Source organism: Larimichthys crocea, chromosome XII, assembly GCF_000972845.2.
Source record: "Larimichthys crocea isolate SSNF chromosome XII, L_crocea_2.0, whole genome shotgun sequence".
Taxonomy (NCBI): Eukaryota; Metazoa; Chordata; class Actinopteri; family Sciaenidae; genus Larimichthys; species Larimichthys crocea.
The window spans coordinates 3,545,542-3,573,391 of record NC_040022.1 but is presented as its reverse complement, the minus strand read 5'-3'; the positions used below and the strand labels follow the sequence as shown (position 1 = coordinate 3,573,391).

Genomic DNA, 27,850 nt, shown 5'->3' with positions numbered 1-27,850 from the left:
TGTTAGCTCAGTTCTGTTTTAGCCGACTGTGAGCGCAGCTCCGTGGGGGGCGCACGAACGCCCGAAAAAGCAAAAAACCTCGGTAATTTTCGAATCCGCTCATTAAGTTAGCGGAGCGGGCGCCCCGGGAGCGGAGTGTTGACAGGGCAGAGGGGGGCGTCGGACAGACCGATGGGGGCGCACGGCGGCCGTTAGGGCGCCCTGGGCGCCCTGGGGTTCGCCCAGGGCGCAAATGTGGCCAGGACCGGCACTGCCTCCAGGTCCAATTCACAAAAGATTTACAGAGTTTCCTGATGGACAGTGAAGTAAACTGCTGCCGACTGTAGCTGCTGTTAGCTCAGTTTGTTAGCCGGGCTGCCCGGACTGTGAGCGCAGAGTGTTTGTACCACAAGGAGAAGAGGAAGAAGAGGTTTACAGGTCGGGGCTTGGGGAGAATGCTGACAAGGAGCAGAGCCAGTGTTGTGCCAGAACTGGAGCTGTGCTCAGCAGCCTCTATGGACATAAAATAAATGTGGGACTGACTTTTAGTGGTTGGTGAGAGCTTGGTGAAATAAAAGGCTGAAAGACAGACGCCGAGCTGGGCTGACTGCTGCTGGACTAGGCAGTGATATCAGCTGCTGCTGGGTGTTGTGTTACTTTCTAACAAAGTTGCTGTTGGTGCTAAATTGCAAACATTTCTACGCAGTGCTGCTTTAGGTGAACAGAATTGTGACGAATGGTAAAACTAAAGACTTGAAAACTCAATTAAATCGAGCTGCTGTTTGCATAACAATGGATCTGGTTTCAAATTCAAGTTCACAGTTTTCATCAGCTCAGAGTTCCACTCTGCATCGCCCCTCTCTCATGTATATGCAGTGATAACTATTCAAACACTGTAATTCAATAGGCAGGTAGTCATTGGCGTGCACTGCCGTTATGAGACTGAAGCTTCAAGATGAATGAGTAAATAGATTAATTCAAATAGAAGAAAGAATGAGCAACAGATGGCAAAAGAAAGAAGCTGCCAAAACAATCGACTGCTGCACCTCCTTTTGTCTCCATCTTCTCCATCACTCGCCCCAGCACAGGAAGGATGAGACAACCTGAAAGAGATTATGCGTCAAATATATTTTAGAAGGGTTTGTGTCAATCGTTTACTGACTTTTTGAATTTCTGCTAGAGTAAGTGAGTTTATTTAGTTTCACTTTCAAACAGCCCGATGATTAACGCATTGATCGCCTGTCTCTTCTCTACCTGAAGCATCTGTCTCCTTCATTGTCAGAGATCGAAGCATAATGACACACGTAGATCAGACTCCTCATGAAAAGTGTGAATAACGAGGAAATGTTGTCGACTTTAATGAATAATCTGATTCCGTTTCACTGTATGATTCAGTCTAATCAATCAGTAACATGATTAACCAACATTGTTTTTCCATCAATAGAGCAATTTGACATGAAGACAGCATTGTTACCTTGTAGAAATGTTCATTAACAGCCTATTATATGTTTTCCTACATTATCCGCTGTAGCAATGCAATGTTCCCTCATGGCAAATACATCTACAGTCATACGTAGGCTCTTGCAACTTATGCTGGCTGTTACGACCCAGCTCGACAAGGTCCTATGTGCATTGGGGGTGAAAGTGAATGCCTTACATTACTGGGGTGGTTTGAATCCTTCTCATTTCACTCAGAATCAAACTCATTCTTAAACGACTGAGGGCAAGTGAACAATAAGAGCTGCAAGTTTCGGTCATTTGCAGGCGATCATATATTATGCAGACGACACTCCGCTCTGTCTGTCAGTTCTTCCTCTGAATGCCTCTTAGACATGTCTACATGGATGAAGGCAAACCACCTCCAGATGAACCTCTGAAAAACTCTAGATGTAGTCTTGTAAATAGTGATGCTGTACGATCCTCAGTCTTTGCAAAATCATAAAAACTCTGTGACTCAGTCTTTAGATGTGAGAGCGCGTCTGAGTCTTTAAAAAGTTTTCTAGTGTGTGGTCGACGTTAGTATTGAGGTTCAAGGATTGAATACTTGAGATAGTACAGCAGGCTCACCTTCAGCATGCTTCGTGTTCCTGCTGATGAAAAATGCCAGAAAATGATTCTCCTGGAACTTGTAACCACTTTGCCAATGGTCCAGTTGGGGTAACAACAAACTTTGAGAACAACTCTCAGACTTCTTTACATGAGCTTGTGTTCACTTTGTAATGTATAACCAGAATTTCTCTAACCTTAGCCGGTCCATTTGTTCCCAAATTTATAACCTTACACTTAAATGTGAGTCCCGGTTTCTGGGTTCAAGTTTCCTGTCATATGATTGGGAAAATAAATTATAGTATTATAAAAATGGTTTTCTTGTCGCGGCTTTAACAGGAAGATGACATTCTTAATCCCGCCTACAAAACTCTGATTTCCATCAGTAAGCATAGGACTAGACCTATTGTTGCGGGCGGTAATTGAAGGTCTGGAAGCGGGCTAGACATGTCGAGAAAGGATGAGGAAGCTTCGAGTTAAATGAAGGAGGCGAGATTGGAAATGTAAAAAGCCTGCAATGGAATAATTCCATCTTCTGTTTTCATGGCACTTTAACACTCCTGGACGTCTTCTCGGCTCTCTGATTCACATTCATGTGCCGCTGCTTCAAAGCTGAGAGAGGATCAGCCTAATCAAACAGATCAGAGATCGACGTCTCTGCAGCGCGTTCATGTCATTTCAGTCCTCTAAACGCTCGTACCACACCAAAAAAAAACATTGAATCATTCCTAATAATTATTATTTCAGAATTCATCAAGCAAACACTGGTCTCTCTCCTTCTCTCCCTCTCTGTGAGGTCTGACTGAACAAACAGCTTTGGGCTTTGGTGAGATGCTGTAAATAGCTGTGTACAAAGTAAATGAGAGATCTCAGGGGTGTGTGTGTGTTTGTGCATGCATGAAACATACAGATGATGTAGCATTTTCCTGAATGAGCTCCTAATTGTCTTCATCTTCTGGTTTCACCTGATACAGGTGACATAATGCTCCTCTGTCACGTTGTGTACCTGAGCTGCTTGACTCTTGACATGTGTTGTTGTTGTAGTAGTGCATGTTGAGTTACATCGAAATGTTCAAATCAAAATTTGTGTAGAAAATGGTATTTTCAGCTGTACTCGAGTATTTGTTCTGATTACATTACTCAACTTTGCTGAATCGCTAGACAAACGTTATGAGTGGATGATTTATTTATAGCTTACCAAATGAGCTAACATGATCCATAATACTAACTTATGTATTGCCCAGCTCCTGTTCTGGCACAACACTGGCTCCATTCCCCTTCTGCATCCCTGTAAACCTCTTCTTCTTCTTCTTCCCGGCGGTCCGGCTAACAGACTGAGCTAACATTAGCTAATGGTAGCTGCAGTTTTTGGCATCAACTCACAGCCACGGAGTTGCTGCTTGGTCCAGCAATCACAGTCTTCCTGTTGCCCAGTTTTGTTGTGGCCCATATTTGATGGATCGTCGAGTAATCCACATTAGCTTCAGCTCACTTGGCTTTGTCTCTGCTGCAATAAAACTTCTTGCTGTTGTTGTTGTTGTTGTTGTTGTTGCTGTTGTTGCTATTGTTGTTGCTGTTGTTGTTGTTGCTGTTGCTGTTGTTGTTGCTGTTGTTGTTATTGTTATTGTTGTTGTTGTTGCTGCTGCTGTTGTTGTTGCTGCTGTTGTTGTTATTGCTGTTGTTGTTGTTGTTGTTATTGCTGTTGTTGTTGCTGTTGTTGTTGTTGTTATTGCTGTTGTTGTTGTTGCTGCTGTTGTTGTTATTGCTGTTGTTATTGCTGTTGTTGTTGTTGTTGCTGTTGTTGTTGTTGCTGCTGTTGTTGTTATTGCTGTTGTTGTTGTTGCTGTTGTTGCTGCTGTTGTTGCTGTTGTTGCTGTTGTTGTTGTTTTTGCTGTTGTTGTTGCTGTTGTTGTTGCTGTTGTTGTTGTTGCTGTTGTTGTTGTTGCTGTTGCTCTGAACAGAATCTGATCACTGAGCGTAGATCCGTGTTGGCCCGGGCTTTTTGTCCTCTCGTTTGTTCTATATCCATTTCCCGATCAACGAGCCTTGACTCGTCTGATGTTGGATGGCAGCGATCGATCAGTGGCGGCCTTTAAACACTGAGTGAGTGAGCGGGGAAAGGCTTGCAGACAGTCCCACAGAAGTCTGTAGCTCTGTGTATGATTGATAACACTCAACCTCTCAGTCCATCACTGAAACAAAAAGCTGCACAGACAGCACTGTCACTCTGCCAGCCGCCGCAGCCATTAACAAAGAAACACTTTTATTGTCAAATGCTGCATTAATATTTCTGATTTGTCACTTCATATTACACAACGTGTTCAACTTGTGTGTGTGTGTGTGTGTGTGTGTGTGTGTGTGTGTGTGTGTTTTCCAGTGCTGAGCCCTTGTCCTGTCGCTGCAGCCAGGCGGTGTCACTCCATCTATAAGGGCTTTGCTCAGTGTCTGATGGCTCTGGGCGACAGTCTGACGGACAGCGCCCGCAAGGACGAAGACACACACGAGATACACTCCATCTGCAGGTCAGTGTGGATCCGCACATACAGCACAGCGCCACGCTAAAGCAAGTTTCAGAGTGTAACATGCTCAGCTGTACTCGAGTATTTGTTCGGATCACATTACTTCTGAGCGAATCGACAACTTTGCTAACAGCCAAACATCAACAAGGTCAACAACACAAGACACTACTAACGTATGTATTGCCCAGCTCCTGTTCTGGCATGACACTGACTCTGCTCCCCGTCAGCATCCCTGTAAACTTCTTCTTCTTCTTCCAGGTGGTACAACACTCCCCTGGTGTTCTGAGCTCACATCACTACAAACATATTGTCATATTGTGATTGAGCTCCTGTTCTGGCACGACATTAACTCTGTTCTGGAGTTTTCTCTCCTGAGGTTAACGAGGTCCCGTGTGGGCCTTGAGGTCCCGTGTGGGCCTTGAGGTCCCGTGTGGGCCTTGAGGTCCTCAGCAGTATTAGTTGTTTGTCTTTGGTTGGGAACAGTAGGTGCCAGTCTATCTCAACACTGTGGTGTCCAGGGTCACAGAGACCTGTTGCTGCCTTCATAGACATAATAGATAGCTTGTTGTTGACGGTCCAATCTGCGTAAACAGACATCTGTGTCTCCAGACTAGAACATGCTGACAATAACACCTCCATGGGTAAAGACATTCTCTGTGACTCATTCTGGGCGTGTAGTATTTGTGGTGTTATCTTGGGGTTTAAAGTCGATCCACCAGGATGAGTTGGGCAGAATGTGAGACCGACTCAGGCACTTCTGATGAACTTTGAGAGTGTCTCTAATTCTCCTTGGCCAAGCGTCAATAAATAATACTACCGCATCAGACATCAGAGGCTGCTGAACACTTTCTGAACTCCTGACCTTTGACCTTTGACTTCAGCAACTTCTCCATGACACTGGCTCCACCATTCACCTGATTACAAGTCAGTGTAGCATCAACCGGATTTAAACTCTAAGTGACAAAATGTTGTTTTGCATGAAATAAATGTAAAATAAATCCATGAGTGTTCACGTTATATACTTAGTCACACAATGTTTTAAGGTTCAGGTTCAGAGTGAGTTTATTCAGAGAACCGAGAGCTGAGCCTGGGATCTGTGGTGTGATACAGATGCAGCGTTGGTATCAGATAGCAGAAATGACTTTGTGGATTGTAAAATGCTGATCTAAACGTTTTCCTGTTGTTGTTTTTCCAGAAGCTTTGCATGCTCATTTCCAGCTCAGAGAATGTGTACTTCTCTCCCCAGAGAGCTGCTGTCTTGTTTTCCAATCCTTCTCCTGCTAAATACAACTGAACACTCACTATACTGACCTAACTGCCCTGCAGACTTTAGAATGAATATTTGAATACTCAAACCAGAAACAAGTGTGTGCTTTAAAGCAACATGTGTAACTTTCCTCTTGTGACCTCCTGTTGACCCACACTGACTGTGATCAGGTGAACGGGTCTCTGTCATTCGTACGTCTGTTCTCACTCTAGTAACTTTGGGCTCCGGGTCGGAGAGAAGTACGTAACGCTTTACGGCACTAAGTCACACAGCAGCAACTATTTCACTGATTCTGGTGAAACTGGATCATATTTTATGGAGGAAATGTTTTCTGGTTTTCCCTCTGATGTCCTCCGGCTGCTCCGCCTCAACTCTCTGTGATTTACAAGGTTTATGATGGACAGTGAAGTAAACTGCTGACAGCTGTAGCTGCTGTTAGCTCATGTTAGCTCAGTCTGTTAGCTGCTGTTAGCTCAGTTGTTTCAGTTCTGTTAGCTGCTGTTAGCCTGCTGTTAGCCTCAGTTGTTAGCTGCTGTTAGTAGCTCAGTCTGTTAGCTGCTGTTAGCTCATGTTAGCTCAGTCTGTTAGCTGCTGTTAGCTCCTGTTAGCTCAGTCGTTAGCTGCTTTAGCTCATGCTATGTTAGCTGCTGTTAGTGTATGTTAGCTCAGTCTTTGCTGCTGTTAGCTCATTAGTAGCTCAGTCTGTTAGCTGCTGTTAGCTCAGTCTGTTAGCTGCTGTTAGTCATGTTAGCCAGTTTCTGTTAGCTCAGTCTGTTAGCTGCTGTTAGCTCATGTTAGCTCAGTCTGTTAGCTGCTGTTAGCTCATGTTAGCTCAGTCTGTTAGCTGCTGTTAGCTCATGTTAGCTCAGTTTGTTAGCTCATGTTAGCTCAGTTTGTTAGCTCATGTTAGCTCACTTTGTTTGGTGTGTGAGCTCAGATCACTGTGGGAGTTTTAGTGTTTGTGCCACCGGGAGGAAGAGGAGGAGGTTTACAGGCCCGTTGAGCAGAGCCAGTGTCGTGCCAGAACTGGAGCTGGGCAAGCAAGCAATGGATGTTGTTGGCTTCATTTCTCAGCCACAGAGGTTACGGCTTGGTATCGAATGAGCGATGCAGTGACTGAAATTCTGGGTCAAGTGCATAAAATACAAACTTTTGGTTAATAGTCGATGCTAATAATGAAATTTGGGTTGTTTGTTTCATTTATTTCCCCTTTTGTGCATGTCATTAGGCTCTTTGAATAAATTCAGTCATAAAATCATAAAACTCCCTTTTATAACCTTTCACATGAAAAAGATCTTTTTTCTTTTTAAAGCGTCTTTAGCCTGTTGTACAATGGGTCCCTCTAAATGTTAAACGCTGTACAGGCGGTACATCAACACAATGTGTGCTGAATGAAAGGAAAAGGTGAATTGAATTAACATTGGTATGCTCTACAGGGCTCCGAGTCCTAAAAACTGTTTCCACAATGTGTCAAAAAGTCTCTTTTGAAAAATGAAAAAATCATTAGTTTATTCGTCCTTTCAGTGAAAGTGAGGACGTAATGGTGGAGGTTAAAAACGCTCAATTTAAAGGTGCATTCAGATTTATTCTAACGTCAGTATCTGGGACACGCCGGACAAAACAAAGTTCTCCTCAGCCTCGGCTGGGTCGCAGCCGTGCTGCATAAATCACTTTAATTATTCTGTTTGTGTTAACACTCAATATCGCTCTCATATAACTCCAGTCAGTAAAATCATTTTTTATTTTATCAGCCAGTATTTCAAATGTCAAAGATACGTCATGAGCCAGGATCTTCAACATCACCGCGCAGAGTTACCGACTGTATGAAGCTTCATGACAGTACACGTTACCGTCATGAAGCTCAGTGTGGCTACGCTCTTAACCCTGCATAACTTTAAGCCTTAATATAATGTGAACAGGTGAGTTGTATATAAATTCACCCTCAGTACAGTTGTCATGAACGGGGAAATTAGCTACAGAGACCAAAACTGTTTTTTGTACCAGGCTGTAAACATGTTTATTTCTGCTGTGAAGTTGGACATTTGGACATGGGGACTTATGGAGACTGACTCACTTCTGGAGCCAGCCTCAGGTGGACGTTAGAGGAACTGCAGTTTGTGGCTTCATCTCACAGCCACAGAGGTTTCTGATTGGTTGATGTTGACTCATGTTTGTAAACTAAATATGAAGAACTGGATAACTTAGCTTAGCACAAAGACTGGAATCAGAGGGAAACAGCTAGCCTGGCTCTGTCACTAATTAACATGTGATCTCTCTCTCTGGACTTTTTCTTGGTCTGCAGTTACTGGTCCGGCCCGAGTTGGACCAGACTGTGTGATGAGTAAATCAGCTGCTGGCCAGCTTCATATTCAGCATACAGACTTGAAAGTGGTTCCAATCTTTGAAATCTAACTCTGGGCAAGAAAATATTGAACTTGTGATGGTGCACGCTCAGATCTGAAGTTAGCGTCAGACTAAAGGCCTTCAGGAGACCAGCAGTCACTGCAGATACATAAAAACACTTCAGCTCATTTCTAATCACAGTTTGGACCAAACGAGCATCAGGAGCTACGAAGCTGCACTCTGCTCGGCGTCTCTTCTGTTTTTACCTGGGTTCAGCTGGAGGCCTGATGACACTGATTAAAGATGCAGAACGTCTCTCTCTTCCCCACCTTTCCTTTCTCTCACCACTCCATTTCTCTGTTTCCTGTATCTATCCATCATCCCTCCCTTCTCTCTCTCTGTCATCTCTATTTATACACACCTCCATCATCCATCTTCAGCGAGAAGTCGCTCTGCTCTCGCCCGGAGGACGGCGTCTGAGAATAGGACTGAAATTATATTCAGCTCCTGAAGTCGTCACGGCGTCACGGAGGTCAAGCGACGTTGACGTTGCGCTGGGATAAAGTTGCTTTAACAGGTGCAGTAGTTATGTAATGCAGCAGAACAGGACGCGTTCCCTCTCTACATTATGAATGAGGCTCTTTGAGACTAAAGAGCATGATCAGCCGCTCAGCTCGCGGAGGAGACTCCGGGGAATTCAGCAAACAACAGTTCACTGATCCTCGTGTCGATGTGTGCATGTGCAGCAGAAGACGTCTCAAAGTCTCAAACTGAAAATGCTCACGTTCAGGTTCTGCAGCTTCGTCACAGCCAGTCAACAGACTTATGGACACTGACCCTCTTCAGGTGGATGTTTTTGGCATCGCCTCGTTGGCTGGAGGTTGCCGCTCGGTTCAAACGTCCTCTCGTGGTTCCTCTTTGAACCACGGCGGCACAGCGGTGAAGTGGTCCGGACCTCGGCTGAGGCCGTTCTGTGCCGAGTTTGCACTGACGTTATTAAAACGGAGCTGAAGAGGTTGCAGTGAACACCTCTATACATCGGACATGTGTTCATACATAGATTTATATTTAGAGTTTGATAGTCGAACGTTGGCCCAAACGCTCCGCACCGGCTCCAAATATTGTGACCATCGTTTCCAGCAAAACGACCAAACTCCAATGAAAACACTTAACACTACCTGCTGAGATTATCACAGTACTCCAGGAAGTACACAGTGTACTACACGAGTGTACTAACAGAAGTATGACAGGTCCTGCATTGTTGGTTTTTGTCCTCCTCACCATGTTCTTGTATTTCTTTAAGTTTGTCTTTAAACCTCGACTCCTCGGCCGCCTTGTCTTTCTGTTTCCTCCTCCTGTCGTTCACATTAAAGTTTCTCGTTCATTCTGCCTTCCCGTCTGCAGCACTTAATTCGTCGCATTCAGGCTGGATCAGCCTTTGTGGCGAAAGGAAATAACTTTTTTATTTCTCTGATTTTCCATTTTTTTCAAGGCCGGCGCTCGCTCACTCTCATTCACTGCTTATGTCTCTCGACCACTGCTGTCTCTCTCTCTCTCTCTCTCAGAGCATCGGTCACAAATCCAATTCAACTTTTTAGTCAAATCAAGTTAGACACACATTTAGAAGCCGGATCACGACAGGTGGAGTCTCAGCACAGACTGATCACGCTGCAGCTCGCACCGACCCGTGTTCACACCGGGACGCACTCGGTGCTCCTCTTTCCTCGCCACCTTTTCATCCCGGTGACAGCGTTGTGTGTTTTATCTTAAGCTTCTTTAATTTGAAAAATTAAGAAACAGAGTTTTGATTAAATCGACGAGGCGTCTGGGAATTGTTCGAGAATTTCCTCACAAGTACAATAACAACTTGTGTAACTGTGTGTGTGTGTGTGTGTGTGTGTGTGTGTGTGTGTGTGTCACCATGGCCCTGCAGCCCACCCGTGGTACCACTCCACTGTTGTTAAGTCTCTTCTATTCCTTGAGGTACCAATTAAACTACTAATCCGGCAACCCAGCCACCTTAGTGTGAGTGTTGCCTATTGCAGGGACATAAGAGCTCCCACACACACACTCACACTCACACACACACACACACACACACACACATACACACTTCTCCCCAATCTACACTCTGTGTCCTCGCCTCACTTCTTTCTCTTCATCCCTCTCTCCTCTTTCTCCTCCCTCCGTCGCTCCGCTCTGTTTTCCTCTGCAGCTCCGGCTCAGGAACAAGCTTTTAGCTTTTCTATCAGAGCCACTTAATGAGGAGGTAGCACAGTGCTCCTCTGAAGATCTGCAAGCACGTGCACACACACACACACACATATGTATATGTCTGAATAAGAGGCTATGATTTGCATCTAGGCCAAGGCTGCTCCATTGTCAGAGAGCGCTCTCCCTGGAGTGCCACGCTGCTTTTATTCCTCATATTCACAATAGGCATTATGCGGTTGGAAAGGAAATATTTGGAGCTGAAGATACCGAGGAATTAGACACAATAGTATTAAACAGTAACCTTTAAAACGAAGAGGGGAGGTTAGATGAAATACACGCAGGGCTTTGCATTGAGGCAGCTGTTTAAAGTGTTCAATACGTTTATTAATGGTTATTACAGGCACTCATTAAAGCTTAAATAAGAGCTATTTTTACAGAAATAAGAAGAAGGCTTGGGTTGCTTCGCTCACCAGCCTTCTGGAAGAACATTTGTGCATCGGATACGTGGAGGAGGTGAGAGCAGCATCAGTTGCCATGGAGCAGCAAAGTGACTGAGCTGTCCAACCAGTTGTTGTTGATGGAGACAGCAGTCTGAACCCTGGAGCACATCCTGCACCAAAGCCCTCGGAGAGGTGTGGTGCAGGTGGAGGCATGACCAGGTCTTGAAATCCGTCAGCGCTCTGAAAACAAGCCATCGTCTTTGAGGCCAGGAGCACCTGTGAGAAGAACAGCAGGAACTCTGGCGGCTGATGGTGGACCGCAAGAGCTTCTGACCTCACGCAGTGCTGGTGTCTGATTCCTGGAGTTGAACGTACCGTGGAAGGACCGTCTGGAGGAAGTTCACCAAGTATGATGGCTGGAGAGCAAGATGCTTCCCGGTAGAAGCTGCGACACATCAAGCTGATGCAGACACCAGTCTATCCACTTTGGGGCTGGCAGTAGCTCAGTCCATAGGGAGGGTGGCACATTCAAGTCCAGCTGGAGAAGTGCCAGTTCACCTCCTGAGCACTGCCGAGGTACTGACCCCCTGACTTCATGGATCCCTTGAGCACATCCTAAGCTGCTGCACGTAGGCACTGGGAGGGAGGCGCCATCGCCTTTGTCAGAGCCAGAACCACCTGAGGGAACAACAGCAGGGAGCCCGGCCTCTGATGGTGGACCCTCGGGAGGCAGCTGTGACTACCGCTACCACCCGAGGAAGACATGTCCAGGTATCAGGAAGATTTGAACACTTTAAATCCGGACAGGCTCGGGGAGGTTTGGGGAAAAATCATCTTCATGGTTACAATAATCACCATGTGTGAAAAGTCTTTGGAAATATTGAGTCAAATTTTGAAACTGTTTTTTTTTATTCAGACTTTTGAGCTGAAGAATTTGTAAAGTATAAAGAGGAGCAAGGTAAAAAATGTGGCCTTGTCAAACGAGGTCCACGCTCACTGAGGGGCTCTATACATCCTCCATTTGTTTAATTTTCAATTAATAATTTAAAACTCGTTCGAGGTTATCCTGTAAAATGAGGAACAAAAATCTATTTTAAACCAACTGATGGAAACAGGAAGTGATGGAGGTGGCAGCGTGTTCTCATGTGGAGATCCTGATGTCAGCGTCGATGAATAATCCATCCAGTCTTTGAGCTTCGGCTGCAGCGGCACCAAATCCCTCAGCAGCTCTACGCCGAGCTCCGTCCGGATGTCCGAGCTCCTCCCTCTGTCTCTATGGCTGAGCCCAGCCACCCTGCAAAGGAAGCTAATATATCCGCGATCTCATTCTTTCAGTCACTACCCAAAGCTCAGGACCAGAGGTGAGGGTTGGAACGCAGATGGACTAGAAGATCGCGGGTTCGCCTTCAGGCTCAGCTCCCTCTGAATCACAATGATCGGTCTATCTCACGTGCCGTTTTCCCGTCACTCATGAACAAGACCCTGAAATACTTGAACTCCTTTGCCTGGGGCAGCAATCCACGTTTCCCTGCAGAGAACCATGAACCTCCGATTTGGATCTCCAAATGGCCTGAATGCGTGCTGGTTATCTTTTTATTTCGGTTTTGCGTTAACAAACAGCAACACTTAATACTTGGACTGCCTGCGCACCCCTCCCCTCGGCCTTCTTTCATAGCTGCCTTTATATTTTTATCCTCTACAGATTTGGAGGAGGCCATTCATGCATTCATCGCATCTTATCGCAGCGTTTCTATTCCTGCCTCGGTTTTTGAAGTCTCTTTGCAGCTCATTTAGGATTTTCAACTGCTGCCGAGCAAAGACGTAACATTCCCAAGTTGTGCAGCTCTTTGTGGGTGTCGTGTCGATTCAGAAACACGTTTAAAGAGTTTTACTTCTTCCTTTTTTTCATTTCTATAAAAGAAAGAAGTGGGATTATAGATCTGTGAAAGTCGCTGCTGCTCATAAATTCTACTTGAAAATGGTCGTAAATATAGATCTTTTTTTTTCTTCTCTTCAACAAGGTGAAGGGAGCTTTCTTCAAGCGCGTCAACCTGGTAACCTTGATGAAGGCCGCTGCAGCTGGAATGTGAGAATTTAATATAAAAGCTTTGTCAAACTCTTCCTCAAGAACAGCAGAATTATTTTATTTCTTTGCAAACCCTCTGCAGCTTTAGAGGCTGCCATGTTTGTTTCTTTTTTAACCTTTCAGTGCAACAACCTTGGACAGAACAGTCACCGCGTTTCTGAGTTTTCTCAGAACTGATGGTTTCACATTTACATCGGTGTTGTGTTATTTCCCGGCTTGGTGAATCGGTCTTGCAGTTTGTGGCGTTATCGATGGGCACAGACCAGAACGCCTCCGGTGAGATAGACCTTCAACCAAGCAGCAGCATTAATACACTGCAGGTCAACGGACAGCCAAGCCGCCGTGTTTAAGTAAATGCATAAATACTGTGAACAACTGATTGATTACACCAATCTAAAACAACGAACAAGTAGAAACCTCTGTGGCTGGTAAATGAAGCCGATGTGGAAGTGTCAAAAAACGTCCACCTGAGGCTGGCTGCAGCAGTGAGTCAGTCTCCATAAGTCCCCATGTCCAAATGTCCAACTTCACAGCAGAAATAAACATGTTTACAGCCTGGTACAAAAAACAGTTTTGGTCTCTGTAGCTAATTTCCCCTCTCCTCTGCTTTGACCTTGGTGCAGCTCTTAATCAAATTTATTGTACTCGATACACTTTTAATGGACTATAATTTAATAATCCAATTTAATGAATATTATACTTTTCTCCTATGAGTTACCCAATGTCACCGACCACAGCTCTTTACACTCTGATCGAGTGTTTTCACACCTTTCCACAGCCGCTGAGTGGTCCGATAGAGCTGGACGGGGATCAGATATCTGCTGTTTGAATTGAGCTTCATCAGCTTATCAAACAAACCTCGATATTAAATATATCAGCTGACTGCAAACTCTGCCCTTGTCCTCAAAGTTAAAAGACTCTGCAGCTTGCTGGGCTTCCTGAAACAGCTCAGTTCAGCTAACACGTGTTCAGTATTGCCCCACATGCCGTGACATGGAGCAGTGAACACCCATATGACCAGAATGCTGCGTACATCCAGAACAACACCAGCAGCGGGTCTGGAGCTTTTCAGGTGTCAGCTGCAGCATGTCAGCTGCAGCAGCGCCGCTCTCAGGAGCTTTGATTATTGTGAAAGCAGCTGCTTGTCTGTCAGTGTCCTCAATGCGTTTCTGCTGCCTCTGCACCACCTGTGAGCAAAGACCCAAACACCTACACCCAGTGCACACACACACACACACACACACACACACACTCTGCACCACTGCACAGAACACCATTTTTTCCTGACAAACACACACACTCAGGTACACAGACGTTAACCAGATGCTGGGACACACTCCTCCCACAGCAGCAGCAGGTAAGCAGCCATCCTCCTCCTCCTCCACCTCCACCTCCTCCACCTCCTCCTCCAGCAGCGTGCTGCTGTCAGAGGTGGACCACTGGAGTGTTTAAGGCCTGGACACAGGCCAAACACACACATGCAGACTCATCAGGGGAAGCCAGGCCTGCAGCGATGATGTTCATTTTATAACGCCGTGCGAGTGTGTCGCTCTGAATAAGTGGCTGAAGAGGGAAATTAAAAGAAATGATGTTTGTGTACGGCATGTGACAGCAAAAAGTGTGTGTGTGTGTGTGTGTGTGTGTGTGTGTGTGTGTGTGCAGTAGCAAACGTCCTCAAAACGACACACAGCACTGCTGAGAAACTTTTTTTTTTATGATTCAGGAGTTCAGTTCAGGTGAGCTCCAGCTACGTTTTACAAGATTAGTAATGATATAATCCGTCTGCTACAGAGGAGAGTGTCTCATTCCAACATGATTTATCTTATTTGTCTGAATTAGATTTTGGTAATCAATCCCTCACCGACTACAGTGATAAATCATTCCAGAGGCAGCTGGACTGACCCACAATAAGAGTCTGTGCTTTAAGATTGCATCTCTGCTTTTTGCAGACGATGTGGTTCTGTTGGAGCGTGACCATCAGCACACACCGGGCCGAGCTCCTCAGCCTATCTCTGAGGCGGAGTCACTACCCAAAGCTCATGGCCAGAGGTGAGGGTATCGCTGTCACTGGTAATACTCGGGCCCCTGTGAGTGGTGCATGCATGGAGGGTGTTGGACTCCACCAGGGCTGCCCCTTGTCCCCGATCCTGGTTGTGATTTTCATGGACCGGATTTCAGTGTGTCCGGTTTGGGAACCACAGGATTGGATCTCTGCTGTGGTTCTGTCTTGTGGGCCTTTTGCATCGCATGAAAAGATATAAAGTGTTTATGGTTCCCCCAAAAATGACGAGCTGAACTCTTCACAGCGTGAATACGAGCTGTGGATCAGCAAAGAATTCAACAGTGTCAACACACTGAAGGGAAACGTCTCCGAAGCCGTCGCAGTAGTTATATTAAATAAAAACTAATTATGTAAACAACTGATTTAGCTTGTCTAACCGCCCATGATTGACGTCTTTGCCCATTTCTTGAACCTTTGGGTGACGTCACTCCGTCCATGTTTCACAGTCTGTGGCTGCAGCTCATTATCATTACCTCCATGAGTCAGTTGAAGTTGCTGTAACCAGTTGATCTGTGAATGTTTCAGCGGCTTTGAATATGCACAGAATAGCCTAAAGCTACATGAACTAATAATATAGCATCCTCACCATTGTTCTCGTGTTGCAGTGAGCAGCTAATTAGCCCTAGAAGGTCGATTATAAGGGAGCATAACAGTTGCTAAACTGTGATTGGACAGTTGATGGTCAGGAAAGGTTAAAGGCAAATGGCTGAACATGCCCTGGTGGAAGTAGCCATCAGAAGAAGGCACGCTGTGGTCATAAAGGTCAGCAGCAATGGTCAGGTTGGCTTCGGTGTTTAAATGATCCTCCACACCACCGTCAGCAGCCTGAACCGTTGATAGGAAGCGCGACGGCTCCATGCTTTTATATTGTTTAGGACAAATTCTGACCCTACCAGAAATGGAGGCAGCACTTTTCCAATCCTCTATTGTCCAGTTTTGATGAAGTGTGCCTCAGACCAGCTGGTCGTCTTCTGTTGTAGCCCATCTGCTTCAAGGTTTGATGTGCTGAGCGTTCAGAGATGTTCTTCATGTAGAAAACTTTGGTGGTAACGAATATTTATTGGAGTTACTGTTGCTTCTGCTTCATCTCGAACCAGTCTGGCCCTTCTCCTCTGACCTCTGGCATCAACAAGACATTTCCGCCTGTCGCTCACGGGATATTTTTTCTTCTTTGGACCAAATCTAGAGATGGCTGTGCGTGAAAATCCCAGTAGATTCAGACGAGTCCATCTGGCACGACAAACCATGCCACATTCACTTAAATCACCTTTCTTGACACTTGGTTTGAACTTCAGCAGATCGTCTCAGTCGTGTCTAGTTGCTGCCATGTGATTACCTGGATAAATGTTTGCATTAACGAGCAGGTCAACAGGTGTTTAGGATGACACGCAGCTCATCCGCTCTGATAGCTGGAAAGCAGCGTGATTGATTCTATGGACTTTTCTGTATTTTCGTGTTCCATGTCAGGCACATTTCGAACTGAGCCATCTGCTTCTGCTTCCTCCACCAGCCCTTCCCTCTCTCTTCTAGTTAACACCCAGCCAGTATTTCCTCAGAGACAACTTAGCCAACACATTCATGATGAGAGAAAGAATTAGCAGCCAATTACAGTCAGACACACTCAGCTTTGGATGTGGGTTTGAAGGTTATTGGAATAAAGTTTAATGCAGCGTTTTCTACTGAAAAATAGATGTTTATATCCAAGAGAGCTTTGAGTAAGATAACTTCTTCCTGTCTGCTCTTTGGCTTCTTTCCCTCCTCTTCATTTTTTGTTATTGTTACTCATGTCAGGTCCAAGAAAGTGTTTCAAAAGTCCGCTTTGCCTCTGATGGATAAAACACGGCAGTGATTCAACAAACACTCGGTTCATGACAGCTTTTCCATTCCTTGAACTAATGAAGGTTTTTCCACGTTTCAGTCGAGCCCGCAGGGCGACCTTTGCTCTCGGAGCAGTGAAGATCAGCAGATGGTCTCTTGGCAACCGCAAAAAGAAGTCAAGGGGGCAAACAAATAGATTGAATTTGATTTTCTCAGTGGAAAGACTAATGCAGCACTACAGCTACATCCTCATCAGTTATGTTCAGAGCTGTCTGTTTGGATATTCATTAGTTCAATCATGTGAGCATTGTCAGGATAAACACAGGAGATGTATCGGCTCCGGTGCATCATCCTTAAGGTGTGATCTTTAGATGTTGTTGACCGTATTTTAAGTCCAAGAGTTGAATATTCAAAAACTGTTAGCAAAACATCTTTAAAACCACCGGCAACTTCTTATTACTGTTTGTGATGAAAACAATATTGACTGGTTCAAAGTTTTTAGTGAAATATCTCAGTAACAAATCTGTCATGAAATTTGGAACCGTTCGTCGTTCATGGTCTCCAGAGGATGAACCGTGATAACACTGGTAAAAATGGCAAACCTGATATCATTCAAGTATTGTTCAAGAAATGTTCTTTGGAAAACGGATTATTGGTTCTTCAAGTTGACACTTCACAACAACTGGGTCTTTGAAGAACCAATAGGTAAAGATCACATCACCATGAAGAACCACTTTATTTTAGAGTTCTTTGGAGAACCTTTTTTATCCTCAAGAAACCGTTTTTACTGTTTAAAGTTCTTTGGGGAACTGAATGCCAAAAAAATCACAATTGCAAAACTTTTGGTGCTCTGAAGTTTCATAATCTTTGGAAAACTGACCACTGGTTCTTTAGGTCGACCCTTTGCAGACACTAGTTCTTTGAAGAACCAATAGGTAAAAGGTTCCTTGCAGAACCGCCAAAGTTTCCTCTATGGCCTCAAACTCAAATCTTTAATTTTAAGTTGTAGTGGATGAGATTCATTTATTTATCTTAAACACAGGACTTGGTAAATGAAGTGTATCTGAAGTTCTTCATCCATCTCCTTCTCCTCTTCTGCAGGTCATGGGATGAGTTCCACGACTGTGCCAACGTGGCGATGGCCGGCTGTCCAGAGGAAGCAGCGGCCGTCTGGGAATCTCTCCGCCAGGAGTCCAAAAAGATGCAGTTCTCCGGAAATCTCTACGACATGTGCTCCAACCGCAACAACCACCCGGCAGCCTCGGCTTCCCCGCGCGGATCACCCGGCCAGGAGGAGATCAACCAGGAGTCTCTACGAGGGCGTGCCGGTCACCTGCCGTGCTGCCTCCACCTTCTCCTGTCTCCTCTGCTGCTGCTGCTGCTGTTTTGGATATAACCACCCGAAGAAGACGATATAAACTCTGTGTATTTAAGTCCATAGACTTTTCACTGTTTTTTCTGCTCTGTCAGAAGGTTGAATATTTTCAGCTGCATGTTTAGAGGCCCGGCAGTCTTTTTGATAAAGTATCTTCTTTAAACTGCCTGTGCCATTTCATGCATATTCTCTGCCTTTTAATTAGTCTGCCTGTTGGAAACACACAGAGATACACAACCACGGTACAAACAAGCCAAACACATACATAGTTAAACAGACGCAAACATTGGCCTTGTCTCCCTACATTTAGTTAAGCTATAAGCCTGTATATGATGGTTCCAGGGGGAGTCTGCAGTGTGACGAGACAAAAACAATCAGATCCGACTTGATGAACCAAGTAAGACTAGACGAGATGAACGCATTCATTTATCAGTGTCGGATAATTATGTAAACCTGACGTAAACTTCACAGCAGAAACCAACATGTTCGCTGCCTGCTACAGAAACAGTTTGGGTCTCTGCAGAGCAGCCAGCTGTCCTTCGTATGATCCACGCCCATTTTTAGATTAGTCAGCAGGTCCACTGAGGTGGCGGTGGCAAGTTTTAGAAACCTGAAACGAATACGACGTCCATTCTTTATCCAGTCTGTGCTTGCTACGTGTTGCAGTCTGTCTCAACAAGCTAAGCTTAACTAAACGTCAGACAGCTGAGTTGGAGCCTGCTGAGGAAAATGTTTGTAACATTTGATACTAAAAAGAAGAAAAAAGCCTCAAAGCAGCTGCTACCGTCCTGTTAGGTCTCGCCTTCTGTCAAACACTGGCTCCCCCCTCCTATCTATGCTATAGCTGACAGTTCACTGTGTCCTTCATTGGTTTTCATTGGTTTAAGAGATTTAAACAACCAATCACGTCTCTTCAAGACATTTCCTCTTTGCTAGCAGAACACAATGCAGCGTGTGAGTTCAGTCTGCTGTTTTTGTCCTTTTTAATTCTCCCTTCAAGGATTCAAATAAACTAAATTTAGTCTCTCCCAAGAAATCTTGGCTCGCTACAAATGTGCAAATACTTCTGTCATTTGGGGAGACACAAGAAAAAAAACCTCCAGTCCCTGAAACTAAAATAAATGGAGTAGGAACTCCTGCCAATGTTGACAAGTCTCCTCCAAATGAAAGGAAGTACTGAATGCTCGAACAAGTCGTACATTTTGTCCCCCAAGTGCAAGTTCATAGCGGAGGCACGCACAGCGCTGTAAACTGGCTTTGGGTGCAGAGATGGGTCTGGAAATGCTTTGGGTGCAGTTCTGGATGGCAGTGCTGTAGCACTCGTGATCAGTCTTAGTCTAGAGACCGGGCTCGAGACCACTTTTTAAAGGCCTCGGTCTTGGACAAAGAGGACTCTGGATTTTAGATCCAGACCAGTCAGGACCACAACTGTGGTGATGTCACTTACCTTTTCTAAACCACAAAGAAACGGCGTCTGAGAGAATAACAGCAGCTCGTTAATACTTCGAGGCGATGCTTAACGAGGTCAGTGTAGCACCGCAGAGGTGAACCAGACAGGTCCTTTGTTTTGAGATTTGCAGATGATGGACGTAGAAACCGAAGAGAAGTTTGTCCGGTTCCATTTTTGCAGGTTGTTGTTGGTTCCTGAATGATTGGACCTCTTCCTGCCAAACTCTGCAAGACATGTAGGTACTTTAAATATGTAACACTGAGTTGCAGCTGCAGCAGCATCATGACTTGAGTGAGTGAAACATACTGGAGTTGTTTTCATTTGGTGCTTGCCCAGGTATGAAATCCTCCGGGGGGCTCCTCCTTTGGCATCCTGCACTGTGTGGGACCAACATGTCCTCATGCATGCCGAGTGTATTTCACGCTCCAAGAGTCGTCGTTTGGCCCTGCAGACCTGCTGAAGCTGCTTGTTATTCTAAATGGATGTGGGTAACAGTTGTTTCTGTCTGGCCCGGGATCAGAATTAGATTAGAGACACACACACACACACAGAAAGACGAGTACACCTGGAGAACAAACACAGTTCTACCTGGTTGAAGTTGAATCCACCTGTCTAGGCGGCGAGCATGTTTTACACGGGGGGCTTTAGGTTGTAGGTTTACCTTTCCTTCTTCACACAAAATAAATCAAAGCCGGGTCGACTTTAAAGACACAAGACAAAATCCTCAAAGGCTGCAGCAGTGCGCAGACCTGAAGAGAGGTGGAGGTAAATAAAACTGATTTAAACAAAGAGAATCAAACAGCCCGTCTACGTGCCGGTGGCAGGGTCGGATTAGACAGATGCACAGACTGTTGGGAGGATTTCCGCGGCATTGTATCGACCTGATTTGTCATTCCTGTCACACAGATTTACATCTCGACTCTGGATTTACGTCACAAGCGTTGCTAAAGACCGAGGTAAATCTGCAAAGCCGAAGGAACCGAGCAGAAATGAAGACGAGTCTTTCAAAATGAAAAGTCAGCCCATGAGGGACTCAGCCCGGAGATACGCTCGGATGGTTTAAAGAGGCTGCTGTAAGTTTGAACTTTAATTAAACTGACAGAATTAGCAATTAGAGGCCTCGACGGCTGATTCACCAAGGTGCAGCAATTTAAGGAGCCATCTCGGCGGAGCTCAGATAAGATGTTGTCACTCGAGGCGAAAATCTGACTGAACCATAAACACCAGGCTCAGATCAGACGTATGAGGGGCCGTGAGGGACATTATTCCTCTCACATACACATATGAAACCACACACTACACTGAAAACACACGACAAGTATGTCGTGTGAGAGGTTTTCAGGGTAGAGTGTGAGAGGAAAACTCTGAATAATGTCCCTCGCGGCCCCTCATATAGATGCGCTTGTATACACACAGCGAGCTCAGTCATCGGTTTCTAAAACACACAGACAAAACCCTGACCAAATGTCTTTTATGAGAAGACATGTTTCATGTACGGCAGCTGGACAAATGCGATTTCAGAGTGATTCTCAATAATGCTGCAGGGTAATGCAACGTTATTGACCAGAGCAGAGTAGGAAATTATTTGGAGCCTCAGGCGGCGGCGATAGGTTGAGTTGGACAGAAGAGAAAGGGAAACATTGTTAAACATCAATACATCTCTGTCACATTAAAGGTCCAGTGTGTTTGCAGTTATTACTGTACAGAGACGATTGGTGTCTGTTAGTGAAGAGACATTTTACATCAACGCTTTGCTTCATATCACAGCAAAGATTTAGGACAGAATCTGTCTCTACTGGAGAAGATGAATACGTTCAGGGTCTGAGTCCTGAGTCTGCGGGGACGTCACGGAGACTACGTCCAGGTTTTAGACAGTCTGCGGGGACGTCACGGAGACTACGTCCAGGTTTTAGACAGTCTGCGGGGACGTCACGGAGACGTCACGGAGACTACGTCCAGGTTATAGACAGTCTGCGGGGACGTCACGAAGACGTCACGGAGACTACGTCCAGGTTTTAGACAGATTGACAGACAGATAGACAGACAGATTGGTTATATACCTCCTTCAGACACCGCTGTGACCTGAGACCGCACACTTTTAATTACCGATAAGACAAAAGAGAAATTACCGGAGACTGAAAACTCTGAAAGTACGGATAGATAAGCTCGGCAGCGACCTGTGTGAGGACTGAGGACGGCGTCAATAGAAACATTCCCCATTTTTAATCTTAACTGCTGATATAGAAGAAGAAGAAGTGTCTCCTGTCCTTCAAATTAAAAGTCACTGTTTGGTGAGGACAAGCACGCAGACTGACGGTCACATCACTGTGTATAGTGTGAATAATACCAGCTCTATGAAATCACTGTATATAGCAGTAACATGTTTCATATGTGTATAGATGAAGTCATATATGCTCCTGTTGAAGCTGTAACATGTCGTGTATGTGTAGCCCGAGTTATCCTGCATGAATGAAGGGCACACGCTCTGTGAGAGTTCCAGAGAACCGAAGTGAAACCGGGTTCTGTCCCAAAGAGAACCTCACTGACTGTGGATGAACCAGGTCCCCAGAACCAGAACCAGCAGCAGCTGATATCAGTGACTAGTCCAGCAGCAGTCAGCCCAGAACCAGAACCTACAGCAGCAGCTGATCTCACTGCCTAGTCCAGCAGCAGTCAGCCCAGCTCGGCGTCTGTCTTTCAGCCTTTTATTTCACCAAGCTCTCACCAACCACTAAAAGTCAGTCCCACATTTACTCTTGTCCGGCGGCTTCTTGCTCGCTCACTCTCTCCTTTTCTCTTCTTAGCTTCCTCCGTCAGCGTCCTCTTCACTCTCTGCTCCTCTGCCATTATGTCCATAGAAGCTGCTGAGCCCCGTTATGTTGCTAATGCTCGTCCAGCTCTGGTTCTGGCACAACACTGGCTCTGCTCACCGTCAGCAAACACTCCCCGGTGCTATGAGGTCATAGTCTGGGCAGCCCGGCTAACAAACTGAGCTAACATGAGCTAACAGCAGCTAACAAACTGAGCTAACATGAGCTAATAGTAGCTAACAGACTGAGCTAACAGCAGCTAACAGACTGAGGTAACATGAGCTAACAGACTGAGCTAACATGAGCTAACAGCAGCTAACAGACTGAGCTAACATGAGCTAACAGCAGCTAACAGACTAAGCTAACAGCAGCTAACAGACTGAGCTAACATGAGCTAACAGCAGCTAACAGACTGAGCTAACATGAGCTAACAGCAGCTACAGCTGTCAGCAGTTTACTTCACTGTCCATCATAAACTCTGTAAATCACAGAGAGTTGAGGCGGAGCAGCCGGAGGACATCAGAGGGAAAACCAGAAAACATTTCCTCCATAAAATATGATCCAGTTTCACCAGAATCAGTGAAATAGTTGCTGCTGTGTGACTTAGTGCCGTGAAGCGTTACGTACTTCTCAGAGTTACACAGTGTGAGAACAGACGTACGATGTTCACGACGTTCGTTTATCAGAGCAACGTTACGTTTTGGTTGACATAAGTAACCGGACAGGACGCGACCTCACTTCGGTTCTCTATAATCCATTCACGGTATCATGGGGGTTGTACTGAGGCAGAACAGTTTGAAATGAGTCTGACAGGAAGTCAGACATCCCGTCACACACTGGACCTTTAAAATCCACAGTACACTGTAAAAAAACATCAACTCTCCGGAGATATTTAACCAGATTGTTCGTCCTTTTTCTCACTGTATCGTCGTCTTTGTACCGCAGATGCTTGAGTTGCTCATTCATCTGCACACAGTGTAACATTTCATCGTTTCTGATTAAACGTCTCGCCTCCGGCGCCCGAACGCCGCTCCCTAACTAACTTTGTGTGTTTGTGCAGATAGCATGCAGCGCTGAGCTTCTTTTACAGTGTGTGTGCGATCCCGTGACATCGATGTTAATTCAACACACCTCGAGTGTGTGAAGCCCAGAGATGATCCGGGGCCGGCTTTAAAGCGCTTTGGGCTCCTCATCAAACAGAATGGAGATCCGAACATGACGGATGACGGATGAAGGATGGACTTTTCCAGGGATGAAAGCGGAGAATGAAGATGTGTGCACACAGATCACACAGCTGTGGACAGAAACAAAAGCTCTGTACTGTACACGAGACTTTCTGTGTTTGTAATTCTGGTTTTACATCACGCCCTTCATCTCTTACAGCTCCCCTCCATCCATCCATCCATCCATCCATCCATCCATCCATCCATCCATCCATCCATCCATCCGTAGTAGGTTTTGCTACCTTTATAGAAAATCATTAAACTGGTGCTGACTGACCGACTGACTAATTGAGTGTGTTCATGTTTCTGGGTAAGGGGCTGAAAACAAGGTCACTTCCTCTGCTCATAAAAATGTTGAAATGGTTCAACACAGAGTAAAAGATTGAAGCGGTTCGTGACAGGTTTTTATGAGATGTATTCGGAGGTGTTGCTTCCATTAGTGTTCCCATTCGTCCTCGCCACCTAAAGCTCAAACAAAGCCAAGTATGGAAGGTCAGTGACAAACTATTGAGACAAATTTCAGCTGAAATCATCAACAACGAGAGAGCAAGGACGAGTCTGAAGAGAAACCAGGGACAGGATTCAGACCCGTCGCAGTTTTTAAACCCGGACGAGAAAGCGCGTCGTTACATTTCTAAAACCGAGCCGGTGCAGAAGAGATTCATTTGCTCGGCGTCTTGTGTGCTCAGCAGTTTACATCTCGTATGCAAATTACAAAATGTGAGAAGAATAAAATCCTCTGGATTCAACCCAAACAACAAAGCAGCTCCCATCGACTCAAACTTTTCTCTTTACAGTTTCCGTCTTTGAATCTGAAGCAGCCGGACTCGGTCGTAGATCCGTGAAGATGTTCCGTCTCTCACCCGAGAAGCTTCTTCGGTTCTGACGGACAGTCACTCACTGTCCGTCAGAACCGAAGAAGGTACCACATGGCCTCGGGTCCTTCGTCCACTGATGACGTCATACGATACGATTGGCTGTACACTTGAATGGGAGCACGTTGTGAATGGCTGTTGACGGAATTGGAGAGCTTCTATGAAGAAATTAAGCATTTCCTAAAAAAACACTTTACCATAATAATTTAAGACACAGTGTGAATTAACTTTCAACAGTACTTCAAAATAAAAGTCCTGGCTGTGGCATTAAACATTACAATAGTATAATAATAAACACACAGTACAGTTTCAGTTCATTATTTTTTTGGTTTTAGTTTTATTTCAGTTTATTCTTTAACACCTACTTAATGTGTATTCATGGTTTCAGCCAGTTATGCACAGTGTAAATAAATAAAATTGCAAGGATTTATTGTGAAAACGGTTGGGGACGAAGAACCCGAGCCAATCTGGTACTGAACACCGTTTGCAGTGTAGGCCAGACAAATGTGAGCGGGGCAGCTGTACACCTCTAAATAAAACACTGAAGTTTCAAGAAGATGGAGCAGAGAGGTGAATTTCTATGTTCAGTTTTTATTCACAGATACATTTTATGTTAAATACTCATGTTCAGTTTTTATTCACAGATACATTTTATGTTAAATACTCAGCTTAAAAATAACTTTTGTTACAAAATATACTTTATATGATAAGAAAAAAAAGGGATAACGCTACTCTGAAGTATTTTACCAGTACGAGGTGAAGATGACAGGATCAGGGAGGAGGGTCACAAACACTGCAAAGCAAAAAACTATAATATATAACTAACTTTAATATATAACTAACTATAATATATAACTAACTATAATATATAACTAACTATAACTATAATATATAACTAACTATAATATATAACTAACTTTAATATATAACTAACTATAATATATAACTAACTATAATATATAACTAACTTTAATATATAACTAACTCAAGCTGGTTTATTAAATAAAAGAAAACAGAATAAAGAAACAACTGAACAAAAACCAACTAACCCGGTTTATGATCACAGCACTAAATGAAGCGAGGTAACCATAAGAGCCGATATCACTTCCTGTTCCTGCACATTATACAGCTGCACAGACACGCTCCGTCCTGCACCTGTACCTGTGCACGGAGGTGCATCGGTACAGGTGCAGGACGGAGGTACAGGGAGCTCCACCCATCACACACATATGATTACTGATCAGTCATCTGAATCTGAATCTCAGCAACAAAGCAAATAAACTTCTGCAGCACGCTGTCGTTCATCCTCACCTTCCATTTTTAAGAAATATTCGTGTCTAGAGACTCGGATGTCTCCTCAAAGTTTTCTCTCTGTGACATTTCTTGACTCCAGATTAAAGCATCGCAGGGCGACTCAGCATGTTTGCAGCTCCAAACAGGCTGCGGAGAGATAACGTGTCTGAACTTCAATACCCAGAAACCCTTTCAGGCGACATCAGTGAGCGGAGCGACATTCTCCGATACCAGAAAAGGAGAGCAAAGGTCATGAGCTATTTCTGCACAGATTGCTGCTTTCAGGTCGGATCTCTTAAACTTTTAAACTGTGATTCTGAAACGCCGACGCGTCTGAGATTCAAGCTTTTTGTGCCACACTTGATGATTTACTCTTATAAATAAAGTATATTTGTCACCTAAAACCTTCAGATAACATGCTGTTTTTGGAGGAAGAGGTCGTTTCTGCAAGTCTTACTGCACCAAACGCCACCAAGGAGCTGTTGGCTGAACGTGCCTGGAATAAAGCAAGCGGCGTGGACTCGTACAGCGTGTGCCCGACTGTAATGAGAACCACCAGCTGAACGTTCTGCTGCCTTCTCTAACAGCAGCTCAATGCAAGTACAAAAGCTGAACACAAGGCCTGAGTTTGATTGAATCTTCTCTCGGGCTCCTCGCCTCAGCTTCTTTACTCTTGACAAGATAAAGATGACACACACACACACACACACACTTCATGGAGTGGATTCCAGGAACACTATTTGTGCATTAAGGCTGTTATGTGAAACCTCGACTCCTCATGTTCATGCAGAACCACCACAGGGATGTTTTACCCTCGGGGCCTCCTGGAATATCTCCTGTGTGGATGCTGTCCTACACCGAGCTCACTGCCTCCTGACCTCCTGCTGCTGTTTGCAGAGGGAGCCAAAGAAAGTGTGGACTGTGATGTAACCTGACATAAATCTGACATGTGGGAATACAGACATTTACATAGTGCACATACACAGAACATCTCACCAGGTACACACTTTATAACTCTGCACACTTTTCAGTATATAACCTTCAATGCAAGCGGCAACTTCTGTTGCCAGAAACTGCAGTTCCTCTAACGTCCACCTGAGGCTGGCTCCAGAAGTGAGTCAGTCTCCATAAGTCCCCATGTCCAAATGTCCAACTTCACAGCAGAAATAAACATGTTTACAACCTGGTACAAAAAACAGTTTTGGTCTCTGTAGCTAATTTCCCCGTTCATGACAACTGTACTGAGGGTGAATTTATATACAACTCACCTGTTCACATTATATTAAGGCTTAAAGTTATGCAGGATTAAGAGCGTGGACGCTTTGATTGACAGGTGGGTGTGGTTACAGGTGGCCAGGCTGATGATCCATGACTTTACTGATGAGGCGGCAGAGGAAGGACTGCCAACACATATATTGAACTTATACCATAAACTCATACTCTGTCCATTGGTCAGAACTGATGGTGTAAATTCAAACTGAGTCTGACTGTTCAGATTTCACTGTTACAACAAAACCTCAAGTGTGATGTTGATTCAATCAATATAAAATAATGTTTACATCACAAATGCAAACCTAAGAAGGAAAAGACTCCAACTGTGTGTGTGTGTGTGTGTGTGTGTGTGTGTGTGTGTGTGTGTGTGTGTGTGTGTGTGAGTGTGTGTGTGTGAGAGAGAGTGTGAGAGTCTCAGGTGGAAACCACGTCTGCTATGCAGGAGTTGCTCCCAGTTATTTGAATGTTTGTTTTTTTTTGCAGATGAATATTTTATCAGTGCCGGATGCCTCGGTAAACAGAGAGCAGCAGAAGTTTATAGAGTGAAGATGAATCCCAGACCTCTTTGGTTTACTGAGGAAAGTGCATAAGCACATGTAAACACACACTGCACCGGTCCGGGACACTGACACACACATACCTGCAGACTCAGAAATACCTCTGCAGCGTTGGAGGCTGTATGCACTCAGGTCATTTTCCTCTGTGTTTGCAGCAGACACTGAGCAGCCAGCCTCCATTATAGAGAAAGCTTCTTCTCGAGTTTGAGCTCAGAAATGTG

The 27,850-nt window shown here is 44.9% G+C and overlaps 1 protein-coding gene and 1 long non-coding RNA gene across 2 annotated transcripts in view; both read left to right on the top strand.

The window, feature by feature from the left end:
* nrn1la (neuritin 1-like a) overlaps nucleotides 1-21,519 on the top strand; it is a 49,951-nt gene extending 28,432 nt beyond the window's left edge. The window contains exons 2-3 of the mRNA XM_019258097.2: nucleotides 4,403-4,547; nucleotides 17,876-21,519. Coding sequence (XP_019113642.2) covers nucleotides 4,403-4,547; nucleotides 17,876-18,170 — 440 coding nt within the window. The 3' untranslated portion in view covers nucleotides 18,171-21,519. The remainder of the gene's footprint in view (nucleotides 1-4,402; nucleotides 4,548-17,875) is intronic.
* A 1,452-nt stretch (nucleotides 21,520-22,971) lies between these two features.
* LOC113747017 (uncharacterized) lies at nucleotides 22,972-26,757 on the top strand. Its single transcript, XR_003463287.1, has 3 exons — nucleotides 22,972-23,860; nucleotides 25,901-26,049; nucleotides 26,212-26,757. It is a non-coding gene; the product is annotated as an uncharacterized LOC113747017 (long non-coding RNA).
* Nucleotides 26,758-27,850: the final 1,093 nt, after the last annotated feature.